The 20,858-nt window shown below is 36.2% G+C and overlaps 1 protein-coding gene across 2 annotated transcripts in view; it reads left to right on the top strand.

Annotated features, from left to right (window-relative positions):
• LOC150079019 (UDP-glucose 4-epimerase-like) overlaps nucleotides 1-20,858 on the top strand; it is a 121,108-nt gene that overhangs the window by 83,006 nt on the left and 17,244 nt on the right. For both annotated transcript variants that reach the window (XM_090383885.1, XM_090383886.1), the window contains exon 7: nucleotides 3,912-3,997. In XM_090383885.1, coding sequence (XP_090240011.1) covers nucleotides 3,912-3,997 — 86 coding nt within the window. The remainder of the gene's footprint in view (nucleotides 1-3,911; nucleotides 3,998-20,858) is intronic.

The raw sequence follows: 20,858 nt of genomic DNA, 5'->3' as shown, positions 1-20,858 counted from the left end.
ACCAAGCATGATCACTGGTTAGCCAGGTTGTAACTGAGCCACCGTCTCCTCATTTGTCATGGCATCTGATGGATTTATAAAATAAATATTAGTTTTGTAAATCCAAAACAAATGTTATTTTTGTATAGATACACTTCATTATGTATATACAGTATATACATAATAAGACATTAAATGCTACATTATAATTTAAATTGTATACTTTATATATTTTTAGAAAGATTTGTATTTATTTATTTATTTATTTATGGTTTTAGCAGTGGACTATCAAATAAATTTGGAATATAAAGTAGCCAAATTTACAAGGTATCACATGTAACATTTACTAATGAAGTTCTCCTCTCCGGAGGTCTTCATTAGTCAGATTAATTGTTAAAAATTACACTAAAGTGATGTTATATATTTGATAGTTTAAACATGATAACTTGCATATTTCATCATCTTTATCAAATCCCTTGCTAGATATATTAAAAATTTGTGCAGCACACACTAAAAATAAAATTATTCCTTCCCTTCCAAAATACAGTGCAACCTTGATATGCTACACCTGGTTATACTGCAGTTTTGAATATAATGCAAGTGGGTGAGCATATTCCCTCAATTAGATGGTTACATTTTTATAAACAACATAGTTATCCAAGAATAATTGTTGTATATGTTCATTTTATCCCCTGTTTTCTCTCAGTTAGAGAAATGAAATAAACAATACATCAATGAAATGTTAATTGCACATGGAACACCTTCCAAAACCATTTTCTTCTGAGAGAGAGAGACACTAGCAATAAATTTTTGTAATCAACAGCATCTGACATTCTTTCAAGGATGAAATCACATTTAGAATGGCAAAAACTAATAAAGGCAAAGCATGCATGAATTGACAAATAGTTTGTATATTTTTATAAGTTACAGCTGTTCACTACTGTTAGTGTTTCCAGTAATTATACTGTAGTACTGCAAAATTTACTTGTGTTGTTTAATGGACAAAATACTACATCCTTGGAAGTAGGGGGGGGGTTAATAGTCTAATTCAGAATGCAACCCAGTTTTGTTGCTAGATATTTGTAAATACATGTTTTGGCTGCTTTAATCATTAGTGCATATAACATGAATATTACTAGCAACATTGTATATTTCATTAATTGGATCAGTTTTTAAACTCAGAAATGTGCCTTCAGTAATTGAAAACATAATTACAATAAATTAGCATCAGAAAATATCAACAGTGTTTTTCTTTAATTGTCTTACCATCAGTGATGTTGGATGAGAGTACATTTTTTTGAATGTGTAACATAATAGTTCAGTTTTGTGATAAAAAAAAATTACAGAATAGGCAGTTGTAGCCTTTTGTTCCAAATGCCAAAACTCTAATCTGATTGCCAATCATGATTTTACTATGGGTGGCAGTATTGTCTTTTGTGTTATTTGTGAAAAGAATGTATAATGCAGAAAAAATTCCAGAAACACCAACATGCGAAAAACAAACAAAAAAAAAAAAAAGAAAAAGCAAGCAAAAAATTTAACAAAGCGAACTTTAAATATTGTGCCTTGGTAAGCAGCATATCCCTTTAAATAAGCTAAGTACTCTGTTTTATAATTTATTTTTGAAAATATTTTATAAATCAAAACATTTCACATGAATCTATCTCAAAGAAGAATTTGTCCCAGTGCTATTTATGATGGCATTATTCACAAAGTTTGTCAAGATATTGGAGAAAAGTGCATCTAGCTCTGGCCAGTGAAGTGGCAGATTCTTGTGGCTGCTGTATTGAATATTTGGTTTGCAAGAAATTAGATGGAGAATGACATTTGCTTGCATGCAAGTTTCCCAAAAATGTGAATTCACTCCACAATTGCAAGATTTTGTGAATGATACTTTGCCATTATTGTGGCCACACTAAAATTGACCCATGGTGAAAAAGTCTGCTTTTTTTAGTGATGCTAAACAATATATGATAAATGCAACTTATGCATACAGGTTTTCTATCCAAACCTAATCCACATTACTTGCTTAGCTCATGGCTTGTATATAATTTTGATATCATATATTTGGATCTTAGAAAGGCTTTTGATATTGTTGTACATGGAAGACTGCTGCACAAATTAGAGCAGTGTGGCATTGGAGGAAAATTGCTGCTATGGATAAAGGGATGGTTGAGTGAGAGAAGACAGAGTGGTAATCAATGGACACTGCTCTTCATGGACTAATGTTATTAGTGGAGTCCCCCAGAGTTCAGTGTTGGGTCCATTGTTTTTTCTGTATTCATCAATGATATTGATGATTTTATATCAGGCTTAATGTCCAAGTTTGCAGATGATACAAAGGTCTGCAGGGTTGTTAATGACAGTACACTGCTGCAACAGGATCTATAAAAGTTGAGTAGATGGGCTGAGAGGTGGCAACTGAAGTTTAACAAATGCAAAGTACTGCATATGGGAAGCAGTAACCCAAGAGTAGCATATCAACTGTGTGGTACTACACTCAGAAGGTACTACACTCAGAATGGAGAATGAAAAAGACCTGGACAGATATGAAGTTTTCTGAGCAGTGCAGACGGTCTGCAAGAGTAGCTCAGTGTCTTGTCAATGATATACAGGAATTTTTCTTACAGGGATAAGGAGGTGATTATCCCCTTGTATAAGGCAGTGGTCAGGCCACACCTTGGGTACTGTATACAGATCTGGAGGCAGCATTTTAAGAACGATGTAGAGCTGTTGGAACAAGTACAGAGAAGGGCAACAAGATTAGTGAATGGATCAAAGGGTTGTTCTAATGAAGAACGGCTTAAGTTTTGCAAATTACAGTGTCTGGAGACTAGGCACCTGCGAGGTGATCTGATAGAGGTGTATAAAGCTTTGAATGGTTTGAGCATGCTCAATGCTGATGGGATTTTTCAGCTTGCTCAGAATAATCGCCTGAGATTGCATAAATTCAAATTGAGGAAAGACAGTTGTAGGATAGATGTACGGAAGTTTGCCTTTAGCCAGCATGTGGTTGATTGCTGGAACAAACTTTCATCTGTCATTGTAGAAGTTGATAGCTTAAACAGATTCAAGGCAGAATTAGACAAACATTTGGAGCGAGTGGATGGGTGAAATGAGGTGTGTGTGTGTGTGTGTGTGTGTGTGTGTGTGTGTGTGTGTGTGTGTGTGTGTGTGTGTGTGTGTGTGTGTGTGTGTTGGCTGATGCTATATAACCTTAACCTTGCTTTCTTGCATCATGTGCCCTTGCTAATGTATGTAAGTAAACCCCTTTGGATTCAGGATAGTCTCGTTTATTGTTCAAAAACTGGAAATATCCAAAAACCAGGAAAATCCGGGTCTCATAGTTTGCTGATTTTAGGACTTGCACCAACTGATATGGAGTTTGCATTTTCATTTAATTGTTTGATACCCCAATGATGCCAGTGAATGATATCAGCAAAACTAAGGTATATAATAAAGTTATTTATTCTTTGTATTATAGTGTACATTTCACCTCAGGGGCTCACATCTGGTGAGTATGGGCTTGGCACACCCAGGGTCCTGAGCTGGATATCATTATTCTCTTTCTTGGTGATTCCCTTCTATTTCTCTCTCTCAGGGTAACTCGGAAATTTTTTTTTTTGGCTGGTGCAGCATAAGCCTCAGGCTTCCTTGCACCATGTGGCTAAGTAGTAGTAATAATTTTGGTCTGTTTACAGGTGAATAAGTTGTTTTTCTGAGTAAAGATTTTCAGGAAACTTTCTGTATTTCGCAATATTTTTTGATTATGCAACTAGCAATGGTATTTCTGGCCCCCCCCATATTAATATAAGGTTGTTTTATAGCATGTAATAAGTGTTTTCCTTTACTTTATATAACCTAATAAAATTTCATATGCATTTTCTGAGGAAGAAGAGAGAAAAATAAACTTGTTCTGAATAACTTTACAGGGGTTCGTGATTTTATCCACGTTATGGATTTGGCTACAGGACACGTTGCTGCTTTGAAGAAACTAGAAAAACATCCAAGATATAAGGTAAGGATTTTGAAGTTATGATGTAGTTTTGTGTGTAGTAATTAGATGATGTAGGGTTGATCTTTCAGATCACTCAAACAGGATTTTGAAGGAGCCTTCTGCCAAATGTTGCCAATGAGCCTTCCGAGCAGTCCAGAAATTTACAGGAGCAATTGGCAGTAAGCCTACTCTATACAGAATATTGAATCAATGGTAGGTACTTGAATGAACTGCAGGCCACAGATTTTTCATTATAGCCTGCACCCTCTATTCTGAGCCATGCTGTTGGTAGTCTGGTGATTTGGAGACCAACACCATTCCATAATCAGCAAGATGCAGATTTTTGTGAAGGATCTTAAGTCTTGCAACAGGACAATTTTCCATGTTGTAAAGCTGAGTGTATAGCTGCTTAGTTTGGAGAGAGTAATGTGACACTGATGGATTGACCTGACCCAATAGAACCACTGTGAGATAAATTGGAAAGGCAAGTTAGTCCCATCTATTCTTCGTAAATTTTCATTGATGGTCCTAATTTTAGATCCATTCCTTTATTTCTCACCTAGCGTTTAGCTTCATTGGCTAAAATAAGCTCTTAAAAACTCTGTTATAAATAGCTAATGTTTCTTTTGGCTAATTTTTCATTTGTTACAGAATGAATTTGTTTTAACTGATTTCCTAAACTTCCTGCTTTACTTGTTTTTCTTTCTATGTTTTCTGTCGTCATATCAGGTGTGTATAAAATAACACTATTCCTTAATATATAAAATTACTAACCTGTTTTACAATTTTTGGTTATTTTAGTCCACATTTTAAATCTCTCTCTCTCTCTCTCTCTCGCTCTCTCTCTCCCCCCCCCCACTTCTGTTTAACAGTACAATATTATATGCATAGAGTAATGACCCAATTTTTACATTTCCCACACTAAACTTCGTGAGTAACTTGCATTTCTTTATTAAACAGTTTGCACTTAAAAATTATTGCATTATGAGAAGTTTAAAGTAGTATAGCCAGATGTACACTTTTATAATTAATTGAATGGATTGAGTAAACTCAATGCTGATGGAATCCTTCCTCTGCACACGAGGAGCACATGAGGAGGAATAAATTGAAGAAGGATGGTTACAGGTTGGATGTACAGATATTTTCCTTCACCAGTGGATGGGTTGATTGTCGGAACAAACTCCTGTTTGGTGTAGTAGTAGTAGTAGTAGCAGTGGCATTTGATGCAAGAAAGCAAGTGTATGAGCTTATGCAGCATCAGCCAAAAAAAAAAAAAAAAAAAATCACACCATTCCCTCCAAATGCCTGTCCAGTTCCTCCTTAAATTTATTCAACCTATCAACTTCCACAACGACAGATGGAAGTTTGTTCCAGTAATTAACCACCCGCTGGCTAAAGGCAAATTTCTGCACATCTAATCTACATCTGTCTTTTCTTAATTTGAATTTATGCCCCCTTAGGTTCGTAATCTGAACAAGTGGAAGGATCCCATCAGAATTCAGCGTGCTCAACCCATTCAAGGCCTTATACACCTCAATCAGATCACCGCGCAGATGCCTAGTCTCCAGCCACTGCAATTTGCAGAACTTAAGCCTCTCTTGGTAAGAGAATCCCTTCATTCCCCTCACCAATCTTGTTGCCCTTCTCTGTACACGCTCAAGTAAATCTACATCCTTCCTAAAATGAGGACTCCAGACCTGTATGCAGTACTCAAGGCGTGGCCTGACCATTGCCTTATAGAGAGGGATAATCACCTCCTTTTCCCTGCTAGCAAAATTCCTATATATCATTGACAAAACCCCATGACCTGCCCTGGCAGCCTGTCTGCATTGCTCAGAAAACTTCATATCTGACTGCACAATTACTCCCAGGTCTTTTTCATTTTCTACCACCTTAAGTGTAGTACCACACAGTTGATACGTTTCTCTGGGGTTACTTCTACCCATATGCAGTACTTTGCATTTGTCAAGGTTAAACTTCAGTTGCCACTTCTTAGCCCATCTGCCCAAATTATCTAGATCCTGTTGCAGTAGCACACTGCCATTACTGTCATTAACAACCCTGCCAACCTTTGTATCATCTGCAAACTTCGACATTAAGCCTGATATACCTTCATCGATATCATTGATAAATATACAAAACAACAGTGGACCTAACACCGAACCCTGTGGGACTCCACTAATAACATTAGTCCAAGAAGAGCAGCACCCATTGATTACCACCCTCTGTCTTCTCCCACTTAACCATCCTTTTATCCATTGTAGCAACTTACCCTTAATACCATTCTGCTCCAATTTGTACAATAGTCTTCCATGCGCAACAGTGTCAAAAGCTTTCCTGAAATCCAAATATATGATATCAAAATTATTTTTTGCATCCAGTTCCTTTGTAACCACATCATAATATCCTATCAAATTTGTCAGACAAGGCTTTCCCTTAACAAACCCATGCTGTGTCTGAATTATTGCTGCAGTCTTGTCTAGATGATCCTGCAATGCATCTTTAACCAGTGACTCCATTATTTTACCCGGAACAGAAGTTAAACTGACTGGTCTGTAATTACTCGTGTCACCCTTCGATCCCCCTTTGTGAATTGGGGATAAATTTGCACATCTCCAGTCTGTGGGAACCTCCCCTGAGTCCAAGGACGCTCTCATAATTATGACTAAGGGTTTGCTTAGTTGCTTTGCCGCTTCCTTTAATATAACTGGATAGATCCCATCCACTCCAGGTGCTTTTCTTATGTTTAACTTCAACAATTTCTCCTCCACTTTGCTTTCAGTTATTACAAAATCATTAAGTATCCTGCTACAATTTGATAACCTTCTGCCATTTTCAAACCTTAATAATTCCTCATGTGTGAATGTAGATGCAAAATACTCATTCAGTTTGTTAGAGATGGGTAGTTTGAATAAATTCAAGGAAGAACTAGATAAACTGTTTGAGCAGATGGACAGGTGAAATGAGAAGAGTTGCCTTTTTTTTTTTTTTTTTTTGCTGATGCTTTATAAGCTTGCTTTCTTGCCTCATTTTCCACTACTACTACACATAATTTGGATAATGATCTGAATATAATTTAAATAGAAATTATCATTGGCAAACTAACAAAGTATTCGATACACCATATTTCTTCAATTCTAAGACACCATCGATTGTAAGATGCACATTAATTTCAGTACCTTAATTTCAGAAAAAAAGCTTTGATTCTAAGAAAATAAATAAATAAAATAAAACACTAAAAATAAATCTAACAAATATTTTTATTATAATTGATCACTTCATCACTTTCTTCTGAAACTTCTGAGCCGTCGATATCTGCATCTGAATGAATATCAGAGTCTACTTCACATTCAGGGTCAGATTCTTCTGAGCCATCGAGAGCGTTAGCGATGCAATATTTTTTAAATGAGTGCTTGACTATTCTTTCTGGGATCAGCTTTAAAGCTGTTGATACCCATTCTGCCAATTTTGATGCCAGCGCTTTCTTAATTTTTCTGGAAGGTGTCAGTGGAAGGTTGTCGGTCAACAGCCAGAATTCATATTCCTTTCTCAAGTAATCTTTAAATGGTTTGTTGGCTGAAATGTCGAGTGGCTGCAGTTGGCTAGTCATGCCACCAGGAATCACAACCAAGTCACCTCGTTTTTGCACGATTTTATTTTTGACCCGTTCGGACAAATGTCCATGAAATGCATCAAGTACCAGCATGCTAGACTTCCAAGACATCTATTCCACACAACATTTAGCCAGTCTTCCATAAGCTCTGCCGACATCCATCCATTTTTTTGTGCATGCACAATAACATCTTTGGGGAAAATTTCATTCTTCAGTATGGTTTTCGATTTAAAATTAAATATGGTAGCTGAGAGTTAATCAGCTTCTGTTGAAAGTCTGCAGGAATTTTTTGACAGATAGATGTTCGGTGCCTTAACAATAATCCACTACAATGCATGAATCTGTCGTACCAGCCGCAACCATCTTTAAAAATTATTTTCTCTATTCCAAGGGACTTGGCAATTTCTCTGGCTTTCAATTGCATGGATTGTCGAGTGATTGGTAATCCTTTTGCGCATGTCTCCATTACAAAACGTATCACAGCTTCATTGACTTGTGGAAATCTTCCTTTCTTAGGACCTGTAAAGCACTTGGTTGTTGCTTTGCATGAAAATATGGAATTGCCATCATTTCTCCAGTGACGAACATTTACTTCACTAATGTCAAAATGTCGACCCACAGCGCTATTTCCACATTCTTTTGCATACATAATAACTTTTCGTTTCAATGCGGCTTCATAGTGCAATCTTTTTGACATTTTAATGTGCAATAAGGGATCAAAATTAACGAAATACAGTAACTCCACTTACGTACTTTTGAAAATACAAGCAAAACTTCCTAGTTTTCGCTGAGTGAGCTCCACTATAACGAAATAACGGTGGCTTCACTTTTCGAAAGCACATGAAATCACCCATGCTACTTTATTCTCCATTGGAATTGGAGAATGCAATAAAGGTCAAACTTGAATCGGGGTTTCCACGTAAAAACAAAATGTGTGGTGCTGTGCAAAGCACGGGAAAATTAAAAAAAAAACTGTGATTGTAAGATGCCATTGATTTTAAGACGCACTCCGTTTTTAGAGATGTTTATAGGGGAAAAAAAGTGCGTCTTAGAATCGTAGAAATACAGTATATGCATAAACAATTTTCGCCAAAGCAAAACACTGCTGTGAAAGACCAAAGATGACTCTGCTGATGACTGACTGATGGCAACAGCAAATAAAGCATGAAGTTTGGTTACTGAGGGTTTGTGAATATTTTATTTACACATATCTAAACGAGTAAAATCTGGTTGCTAGATTGTTATTAATTTTTGAATCAGTATTGTGGAATATTTTTGTATGTTGGGTTAGCCCTAAACACAGCTGATCTGAAATGTGAATCTTAAAGCCATACTCTCTGACATAAACTCTACTTGATATCTTACAGAGAAATATTGGTGGTGGGGGACAAAAAATGGAAACACCTGTGATAAGAGTTAAAAGTACGCACTAAAGTGCATACTTTTAACTCTTATCACAGGTCTTTGGGCCACCAGTCACCATGGTGTTGGACCACTCTTTGCTTTTAAAGCAGTTTGCATTCTACTTGGAATAGATTCAAATAAATCTTGAACTGTCATAAGAGGAACAGTGGATCATTTTTCATGGAGGAACGTTTCTAGCCCTTGAGTGAAGGTGTAAGAAATCTGCTCTCACTCTCCTCTCCAAATATGCCCACAGTGGCTCAATAATGAAGTTTGGTGATTGTGCAGGCTATGGGAGATACTTAGCCTTAGTTTCATGCTCCTCAAACCAAGATTGGACACATCTGGCTGTGTGTATTAGAGCATTGTGTATCATTAGCAGTGTGTATCTTGCATTATTGTCATCTTGAAACATGGAATCATTTGTACTATGTTTGCACCATGGGATGAACATGGTCACTCAGAATATATAGTAATCCGTAGCAGTAATTCATCTGTTCTGGGTGCTGATAGCATAATGAAAATATCTTGGCACTGAAGAATACCAAGATATTGCTGCCCAACTAATTGTTGATCCTCTTCCATGTTTGATAGTTGGCACATCGACAGTCAGAATGATGTACTTCCTTTGGCATTTGCCAATTGTAAACTCTCTCGAACGTTACAAAAAGTACAAATGATAATTTGTCTGAAAATATGACGTGTTTCCAATCAAGTGTCCAGTTTTTATGCATTAGTGGCTCTGCCATAAATTCGGCTTTATGAAGTTCTTGCCAAATTGTTTTGCTATAAACTGGATTTCTGAGACTCAAATCAAGTTCTGCAGTTATTTTTGAGGCAGTAGTTTTATGTTTTTGGGCTACAATCCTTTTCATGTCTTGCAGTCTCTTTCAGTCAGTTTTGATTTTCTGTCACAATTTGTCCTATCAGATTTTGTTTTTCCATACTTGGCGAGTGAATGCAGACATGCAGACATTAAAAAATCAGCAATCACCATGCACCTGTTAAATGTGCACCAAGTTTGACCTCTTTGGAATTCAGACAGGTCAGTCATTTGCTTCATGTACCTTTTTATATCACCTAAATAAACATCAGCTTTTATCATCTTTCCTTCACAGTACTACCTACAAAAAAAAAAAAAAATATCACTGCACTGGTTAAATATGTTATACAACCATTACAAAAACTACTACTTTCATATCAGGCATTTCTGTTATTTTGTCCGCCCCCTGTAAAAACCAATATTGCACTTATAAGACATTTGCAACTTGTTAAGCATATTTTTTTGTATTGTATCACCTTGAGTCTGTGAAAACATCAGGCCAGATGCATATAATGTATAGAAGTGATATATAATAAAAGATTGTTTTGTTTATTGTTGCAGATGAAGCAACATGGTCATGGATGATAAAGTTTATAATATATATGCATTTTGGTTAGTTTATTATTTCTTAAAGATTGAATGGTACTTAAAAAAAAAAAAAAAAAAAAAAATCTATGATATTTAGATTTTTTTTTTTTTTTTTTCTCATGAAAGTTTTCTATAACTACTGTAATTTTAATTTCTCCCCAAACAAAAATGTCCGAATCCAGCATAGGATCAGTAGGTTCACTGAACCCAGGATTTCTTATCAAGCTGGTTCTACATTTGGTTCAGCACTGCTCTTGGCTGTAAATATCAATGCAAAGTACCTATTCAGTTTATCCACAATATTAGCCATTATCTAACACTTTTCCCATACCCAGTGAGATTTCTCATTTTTTCATATACAGATTAACTTGTAGCTATTATAGACTTCATTACTTTCATCATTCTATATCTTTTTCTGCTATTGTCTAGCTCATTATTCATCCATCTTGGCATCATCCTCATGCTGTATTTTCTTAATGGTATATTTGCATTCATGTAGCCATAGTTTTAAAAGTATTACCATATCCTGATCTATTTACCCAGTTGATGTAGGCCATGTGTAGCATCTTAAGTTCTCGTGATCTCTTTTCCTGAAAATAAAACCCATTCCTTTACCTTTTAACAAAATGCCATTCTCCCCCCCCCCCTATCATCCAATTTAGAACTCCATAATCACTTCCTGCTAAAGGTTTCTATATTGTCAGCCTTATGTCATCTGGCTCTTGGATGATGATCAGGTCTAGAATATTCTTGCTCCTAATTCTTTTTCTAACAAATAATCATCTACATGATTTAAAAATTTTGTTCCCCATGGTTAGTTTCCCTCCAACTTGATCCAATAAATTAGGGACAAATTGAAGTCACCCATAATAAGACATTCACATTCACACTTGCTCACCTATTCTGTTATTTGCCAGTAGAGGCTCTCATTGTAATCTTCTGAGCTGTAGATTACTCCAAACTCTCTTTATACCTTTTGCTTCTAACTAACTCACACCTTACAGATTCTGTATGGTGCAAGTTAAAATTGTCTGAGTTAGTTGTCTATTTTAGAATAGATCCTGAAATAGATAGTCTACTTGACGAGAACCACAGGTTGGCCGTACGAGAAAATCGTAGTCTTTCAGGGCATCACATCATAGTCTCACAGTACAGGAAACTGTACTGTGATAGCTGGGCGAGCAGAACAACAGCCTGCAATCACAGTCAGAGCAGGAGAATAAGTTGTATCACTGTGCTGCCCACCTTCTCAGATGCTCAGCACTGCTTGCAGTGAAGGTGAAACTGCAGTAAAGGTAGTTAAAGAAAAGCTTACCCAATAGTATATTTTCTAAATCCAGAACTGTTAACTTTGTATGTCACAGATTGAGAGAATTAAGTTATTTCAATATCAGTAATCTTTGAAAATTAAGTTTCTGTCATAGTTTTGTAGCTTTGTAAAAACGTTTTGTAACTGGGAGGCTTTGTTTATGTGAGAACAAAATGGCTACTACTTGGAAGTATAGAAGCACACATGGCTAACTTAATACTTGCAAAATACGTAGCAACTTTAAGGGAACTTTTACAGCTTTTGTTAGAAATGAGAGGCAAAAAGGCATTTGACTAAGGGATTTTGGAACTTTTTAGAGAGAAAAAAAGAGAAGCAGCCTCTTCAGAGTTATCGAAGACAGTATTTTACTTGGGAAGAAAGTAAAGGAAGTTTTTGCAGAATCTTGCTACATATTTTATTTTGTTACAATTTTTCCAAAGCAAATGGAATAGAAATTTCATTAGTATTTTTCTTATAGGAATGTGTTGTTGTCTGTGATATATCTGGTCAGTTTTGTAAATTAAACTATTTCATGTGAGTTCTAAAAAGCTCATATGTCCCATGATAATTGTCAGACTTGACTGTGATAACTGATATAAGCCAAGTCAACCTTATAGAAAGCTTCTAGTTCTAGCTATGAATTTGAAAGTGCCATATGAAAGTGATCTCAGAAAAGATTATTACTAGATATTATACCACTCTTATACTGAAATTAATAATATAGTTTATTAAGCTATTCGCTTGAACTACTATACATTAAGGTAACGTTTCAGGTATCTTACCGATACCCATCATCAGACTGTGCATACTACATCAGGTTTCTGGGAGCATCGGCAAGAGGAGTCCATCAGCAGCACAGTCTGATGATGGGTATCGGTAAGATACCTGAAACGTTACCTTAATGTGTGTAGTAGTTTAGGCAAATAGCTTAATAAACTATATTATTAATTTCACATGGTATAAGAGTGGTATTATATTTAGTAATAATCTTAATGGAAAACAACACAACCACGTAATGTCCTTCCCTAACTACATTGCTCCCAGAAAAGATTAGTCAAGTGCATACTGCTCTGGTTGGAGGAGATTTAGTTTTATTAAGAGGCTATTGTCAGAGAAATGGGTAACATTTTTTGTAATAAAGATAGGTGGATCAGAACCCCCGTGTGTGTGTGTTGGGAGCAACAATTGATGTTATCAACAGATGGTCAGATTTTAAGGGGATAATGAGAACATTATTATTCATGTGGGGACTAACAATATTAAATTAATATGACCTGACCATTTGTTGGATAAATATAGGACCATACTGAAAAAATGCTGCAAGTTAGGTCGGAATGTGTATGTCTGCAATTCTGCTCTGACACGATAGGAAGGATTATATGCTAGAAATATTCTAGATTAACTCAAGACTTGAAGAAATCTGCAAGGTTCTAAGGGAGAAATTTTTATCAGCATATCCACACTTGTAGGTAGAAGGAATCTATTTTGTTAGGGAAGGATAATATAGATCAGTGTTTATCTGATGATATGGGTCAAAGTAATACTTGCACTCACCTCATGAATTCTTGTTTGATACCACAACAGCCAACGTTGGCAAGATATTCTGAGTGTAGCAACATTTCAAATGAGCAGGATGTGAAAGATAGGGAAACAAGCCTAAATGACTTCAAGAGATGCATCAGGATAGTAAACTGTAGAATACTTAGTCTTAACCAGTGCTTTTTTTGGGACAGTATGCAACAGTACGGCATACTGGCACCTTTATTAACAGTTACATGTGACATTTGGATACAATGCACTTCGAAATTTGTAATATTCCATAAATTTTTTTTCACATGTTTACCTACTATTCAAATAAGCTTAAAATTATTTAACTAAATTTGCATTTTTTACTGTCTATTGTTAAGATATTTACTATATTAAACTGTATAACCATTTTTATAATTCTAAATTACTCAGTCGGACCTCTGTTTAACAAAGTACTTTTATAGCGAATTTTTTGAATACCCCTTGGAAGTTACATTTAAAATAGTTTTTGTTGAGTGAAGAAAATTTTCATATAGCGAATGAATTAGGAGAGAATTAACTCGGTATGCACTGTTCGCATTTCTGGCCTTTAGGCAATTAGGGCTGCTGCACAAATTAAGAGAGCTAAAGGGATTACCATTCTACAATTTAGTGGTACCTTGTAAACCCTAACCGACAACCTGTCCCACATACGGAGAAGTCGCGTTGGTGAAGAGTGAGCAGTTCAAGGTTCTGGCCCACCTTCTACTGCAGTGGTGTCCAACCTTTTCCCATATAGTGGCCATATTCAAAAAAATTCAAAGTTAGATTTCTTCAGTGTGTTACATTTTCCATATCTTGTTGCATGTAAAAATAAAATTGAAAATATTTGAAACTTTTATTAAGTACAATACACAATTACATGTACTGAACAAAACATTTAATGAGAAAAATTTTTGATAATTAACAAAATTTAAGATGCTGTTTTAGTTTGCTTTCCTCGTGGGCCGTAGGTTGGACACCACTGTGAATCAACTGTAAGTGCCCCATTCGAGAATTAGAAAAGTGATTTTCTTTTACCCCAACAAATAATCATCTGTTGTTTCGCGGAAGTGCGTTATCCACATTTTTCAAAAAATTTTCCCAATCTCTATTTACATTGTCACAGTACTTGAATATCCGAATGACACAGTCATTTTGGACAGTTTCAAAAAAAAAAAAAAAAAAAAAAATTCAAATTTAAGAATTAGTGACAATTACCGATGACGAGAGAAGGAAAATGAGGACAACGAAGGTATTAATTCTTCTAAACATGAATTGTTGGCATTTGGTGAAAATGAAGTTAGAAAATTGTCAATTAGATTACAGTTAAATGCAGTTTGGGGATTTTGGAGATACCTAATTTATAAGAAGGTTTTGGAAGAATTGAGGCAATTGATGAACGCTCTGGGTACGATACAAATTTCATCGAGTGAATGTGAACGAGGATTTTCATAAACGAATTTGATCGCCAACCCAACCAGCGCTTTGTTGATGACAAAAACAGTTTCTTCACTACTGTTTCTTAAAACTGTAGGCCCACCGCTAACCCGCTTTAATCCAGCAAAAATGTCGATTCATGGCTGCTTCGGAAACGTCATTCAGCAACTGACGCACAAAGAGGAAGAAAAGAAGTCGGCATAGGGTATCCAATGAGAACTTAATGAAAATTTGGAATATTCTACAAAAACTTTATTATTAAATTATTTTTTAGTTATTTTACTCACATTTTACTTATTTTTTTATATACTTGAATAATAAATTTGCGCTTAATAAACTGTGTTAATATACTTAATTTGTTGTTCTTATTCTAAAAACATTATACTAAAGTAACAATATCAGGAAAAAAAATTTTAGAGTACTTTTCATATACAGGAAAAATTTTCAATTTTTCCTGATAGTAAAGAATCAGTACTGGCACCTGCTTTTTAACAAAAAAAGCACTGGTCTTAACTGTGTCTATAGTAATGTCAGGAGCATTGTCAATAAAATGGCTGAATTTGAACTGCATAGGACAACTAATGCTGACATAATAGGACTAAGAGAAACGTGGTGCTACCCGGAAATTCGAGTGATGAGTTTCACTATAGTATGTATAATACATTTAGGAAAGATAGGGAAGAGAGAAGGGTTGTGGGATCATACTTCCTATCAAAAGCAGCCTGAGCATGAAAAGAGCTTTTGCAGAGTCAGAAGTTACATCTGCCTGCATAGAATCTGGGTGGTGCGAGTTAGTTGTATAATATAATGAGAGTGGGAGTAACCTGCATTCAGATGCAAGTTAGATGCCTTATGGGCGACTTCAATCTGCCCCTAATTGGTTGGAATAAATGGGAGGGGAAACTTGCCATGGTGAACAAAATTTTTAAATAAACTAGATAGTTATTATTTGTACCAGCATGTTAAAGTAAATGCTATTTTTGAGAAAATTTTTGACCTTGTCATTTTTCTGAAATCAGATTACATCACTGGGCTTAAGTACAGGAACCATTGGCAGGTAGTGATCACACGTTCTTTAGTTGGAATATGAAGAAAGATGAAGTATTTATAGGTAAAGCCACAGATTTTAATTTTAGAAGAGGGGACTATGACAGTCTAAGGCATTATATGGCATCTGTTAATTGATTGGATTGCAAGAGAGTGAATGCATTTGAATTATGGAATACTTTTAAAGCAGTAATCACAGAAGCCGTGAATGCATAAATATTAAATAGAAAATATCCATAAGGAGAATGCTGAAATGGGTGAATACAGAGCTGGCCAGTATAACAGAGCAGAAAAAGATAGCATGGGAAAGTTACACAGCAGTGAAAAGTACTGAAGCATACAACAGCTACAAGTTGATCTATAACAGTGCCACAAATAAGGTTAGGGAGGTGAAAGTTGAGTGCAAGAAAGCACTGGCTAAGGGAGCAAAGACTGGAACTTTTCATGTATGTGATTACAAAGAAGGAAACAAATCAGATTGCCCCTTGTGTACTGCATGTGGGAAAGTCTTAGATAGCTCAGCAGATGTTGCTGGTAAATTGAATAGATACTGTGCATCGGTCTTTATTGATGAAAGACCCTTCATGCTAAGAAGAGGCCGTGCGACTGAGACCGACCCATATGTGAAGTTAGTGATTATGAAATTACTGATGACTGTTTATTAGAAAAACTTTCAAGCATAAAGGCAAGAAGGCTCCTGGGGTTGATGGCATGTATCTAGTAACTTTGAGGGAAACAGCAAGAAAGTGTATGGACCAGTGAGGTTAATTATGAGGGTGTTGTTGGACTTGAGTGAGATTACTTTGGATCAGAGAAGTGCCAGCATATTGCCAATACATAAAAGTGGTTCTAAGCATGAAGTTGGCAACTACAGACTTAGGCTAATTTCAGTGGTAGGAAAAGTCTGAGGCATGACTAAGAGTGCAATCCAGGGATATTTAAAAAGAAATGCCGTTCTGAAGAACACACAACATGGTTTTGTTGAGGGAAAATCGTGTTTAATCAGCCCAGTAAACTATTTCAACAAAGTTACTCATGAGGTGAATCTAGGGAACAATTTCAACATAGATTATTTGGATGATTTTAGCAAAGCATTTGACTCAGTTGCTCATGAAAAGTTACTGTATAAACTGGAACATGTTGAGATTATTGGAATATGATTATTGCAAAGATTCTAAGATGAATTACAGTGTGGCTGTAAGGCAGAGGGCTGGGATCAATGGATATTCTTCAGATTGGTGTAACATCAGAAGTGGAGCCTCCAAGGATTGATTCTTGGACTACTGTTGTTCTGATTTTCGTAAACAACATCAACAAATTGATAAAGGGGGTGATGTCAAAATTTGCAGACCATATAAAGATTGGGAGAGTCATTAATGATCAGTGCCAAGCTGTGCTCCTTCAGGATGACTTGAACAGGCTTCAAAAATGTCAGAAAACTGGCAACTATGTTTTAATGCAGCAAAATGGAAGGTCCTATATGGGAGGAATAGCAACCTGAAAATAAATTATACATTTGGTGGGAGTTGAATTAAAAACAGTGAGGAAGAAAGGGATCTGGGAGTTATGATATAGGCAGATATGAAATTTTCTGAGAAGTGTAAGCAGGCAGCCAGTAAAGCCCATGGTGTCCTATAGTGATATTAGCATTAGTAGAGGCATATGATACAAGAAAGCAAGCTTATATAGCATCAACTAAAAAAAAAAAGAAACCCCTTCCCATTTCACCCATTCATTTACTCCAAATGTTTGTCTAATTCCTAGTTCTGCCTTGAACTTATTTAAGTTGTTGACCTCCACTACAACAGATGGAAGTTTGTTCCAACTATCAATCACCCGCTGGCTAAAGGCAAATTTCCACACATCTATTCTACAATTGTCTTTCCTTAGTTTGAATTTATGTCCCCTCAAGTGAGTAATCTGAGCAAGAGAAAGAATCTCACCAGCATTGAGCTTTCAGCCTTAAACACCCCAGTTAGATCACCTAGCAGGTGCCTAGTCTCCAGATGCTGCAATTTGCAGAACTTAAGCCTTTCTTGGTAACAGCAACCCTTTGTTCCAGTCACCCTTCTCTGTACCCATTCCAGTAGTTCTACATCCTTCCTAGCCGGCCGGGCTGGCCGGGTGGGTAAAGTGCCTGCCTGGCAACCCAAAGGTCGCGGGTTCGATTCCCGCCTAGGGCTTGGATCAAAGTACTGCAAAAACCTTGGGAGGTGCATTATGGCCACAGAAGCCGATGCGCCAACAACTACCAAAAAAAAAAAAAAAAAAAAACATCCTTCCTAAAATGAAGCCTCCAGATCTGTATGCAGTATCAAGATGTGGCCTGACCATTGCCTTATACAAGGGGACAATCACCTCCTTATCCCCATTAGCAAAATTCCTGTCTATCATTGACAAAACAACATGTTCTACTCTTGCAGCCTGTCTGCACTGTTCAGGAAACTTCATATCTGACTGCACAGTTACCCCCAGATCCTTTTCATTCTCCACTACCCAGAGTGTAGTACCACCCAGTTGGCATGTTACTCTGTGGCTACTGCTACCCATATGCATTACTTTACATCTGTCAATGTTAAACTTCAGTTGCCACTTCTCAGCCCATCTGCTCAACTTTCCTAGATCCTGTTGCAGTAGTGTACTATCATTACTGTCATTAACGACCCTGCCCATTTTCATATCGTCTGCAAACTTAGACATTAACCCTGATAAACCTTCATCAATGTCATTGATAAATAAAGAAAACAACAATGGACCTGACACCAAACCTTGGGGGACTCCGTTAATAACATTAGTCCACATAGAGCAGTGTCCATTTATTAACACTCTCTGCTGCCTCCCACTCAAGCATCCCTTTATCCATTGCAGTAACTTGTCCTTAATGCCATACTGCTCCAATTTGTACAGTAGTCTTCCATGTGCAACAGTATCAAAATCTTTCCTAAAATCCAAGTATATGATATCAAACTTATTTTTTTGCATCCAGTTCCTTTGTGATCACATCATAGTATCCAATCAAATTTGTGAGACAAGACTTCCCTTAGCAAACCTATGCTGTCTGAACTATAACTGCAGTCTTAGCTAGATGATCCTGCATTGCTTCTTTAACCAGTGACTCCATTATTTTGTCTTGAACATTATCCTGTAGAGATATGGAGGTATAGTCCCACTGTATATGGCAACTGTACAACCAATTTGGAATACTCTGTCCAAATATGGAGACCTCATCTAAAAAATATTGTGCTTCTTGAAAGGGTCCAAAGATTGGCAACTCACATTGTGAGATTGGCAACTTGACTGTTTGAAGAAAGACTTAGATTTTTGTGGGCTACAGAGCTTGGAAATTGGGCACCTTAGAAATGTACTGATTGAGGTTTATAAGGCTCGGAGAGGGGTTAGTAAAATGAATGAAGGAATGAAAGAATTTTCACTGTTATATAGAATTCCAGAATTATTGGCCATAAATTCAAATTTCAGGAGGAAAAGGTTTTAGACTAGATTGTAAGAAGTTTTCTTTTAGCCTGTGAGTAATTGGTTATTGGAGCAAGTTGCTGCCTCAGGTGGTTGGCTTGTCTTTCTTGCACTATATGACTATACTAACACTAATACTAATATTCACATGCTGCTGAAGGAAAAGGAAGTTAGCACATTCTTAATATATATGCAAGTCCTGTACATGAAAACATTACAGAAGGTAATCAATCATTTCTTGCTCATGCATGAAGCATATTGATAAAGTGAAATCTAAGAACATTTGACTAAATGTAATAATCAAACTTACTTTCCAAGAACAATTGATTGTTATTTTGTTGTTGCAAAAAAATATTACTTTTGGAAATTTTGAACGTATAAATTTTTTTGAAGTATTAATTTTCATCTGAAAGGAAATTAAAATTTTATATTTAAACACTTCATTTTCTTTCTCTTTTTTGGTTAGTCTTTACAATCTGGTACCCCTTCCAATCAATCAATGTAAGTTGCAGTGATTGACAGGGCTAACTCTTCCCACCAGTTGCTTTTTACTTAGTGCTTAAGTGAATTCCTTCCCCCCACACCAATATTTTAAAATTGAAAAACAAGTTCCCAATTTTAAAACTGCTGAGGGGGGGAAGAATAAAATACTAACTAAAACAGGTACTGTATACTGAATTGCATATTGTGACCAGTGTAGTAGTCGTTAGTGCATATAAATGCATAAAAAAAAAAGGTAAAGTGCAGCCATTATCAACCCACTGGGATGGAAGCCTCCTCAATAATTCATGCTGAGGGAAATGGACCATAATCTGCCACGCTGGTCCAGTGCGGGTTGGCAGATCGACCGTATTCAGCAGCCAGGGGCTTGAACCCCTGTCTACTCAAAGAGCGTGTGCTACTGCACTCCCGCTCCTGACCACTCGGCTACGGAGGCCTTTGCTTATAAATGCATATAACACAAATATTACAAACAATACTGCATATTCCTTCAACTTGAGATAATTTTTTTCGAATTTTGATCTCTGAACTACACAAGTCACTGTATTGCAATTAAATTAGCCTGGGATAATATTTCACTGAGGGTGGGAAAATTTCTCAAATCTGAATGGAAAACATTGTAATGTTATTTTGCTGTTTGTTCTCATGCCATCAGCTATATCAAAAGAAATGCTTTTGTTAAACCTGTCAAAAATTAAATCTGTTACAAAACTTTGAGTGGAATTGTGGATTGCTAATCACGGAAAAGATTTTACTACAGATAGCATTATTGTGTTCTCTGTTGTTTGCAAAAAGAACGTTCCATGCAAAGAAAAACTTCAAGATCGACCACATATGAAAACATCATTGCACATTATCACCAAGCAAAGGAAAAGAAAGGAAAAATTTCCAGGACGGTCACCTTTAATCAAGCCATGTACTTCAAAAGAAGGGAAATGGATTTTTCAAAGGCACTTATAAGTTTTACCTACCACTTAAATTTTATTTTTTTTAATACAGAATCTCAATTATTGCTTGCCTCAACCAATTACTGCTCTCATTTATTGTGATTATTCTCTCAGTGATTCATTTTGGTTTTTACTTGTCTGACTGTCTACAAAACTGTTATCTACGAAATAGGAACTTGGAAGGAATAAAATCC

This window comes from Mastigoproctus giganteus, chromosome 10, assembly GCF_048544385.1.
Source record: "Mastigoproctus giganteus isolate SK-2022 chromosome 10, ASM4854438v1, whole genome shotgun sequence".
Taxonomy (NCBI): Eukaryota; Metazoa; Arthropoda; class Arachnida; order Uropygi; family Thelyphonidae; genus Mastigoproctus; species Mastigoproctus giganteus.
Note: the sequence above shows the minus strand (reverse complement) of the source record. Positions and strands in the feature narration are given on the sequence as shown.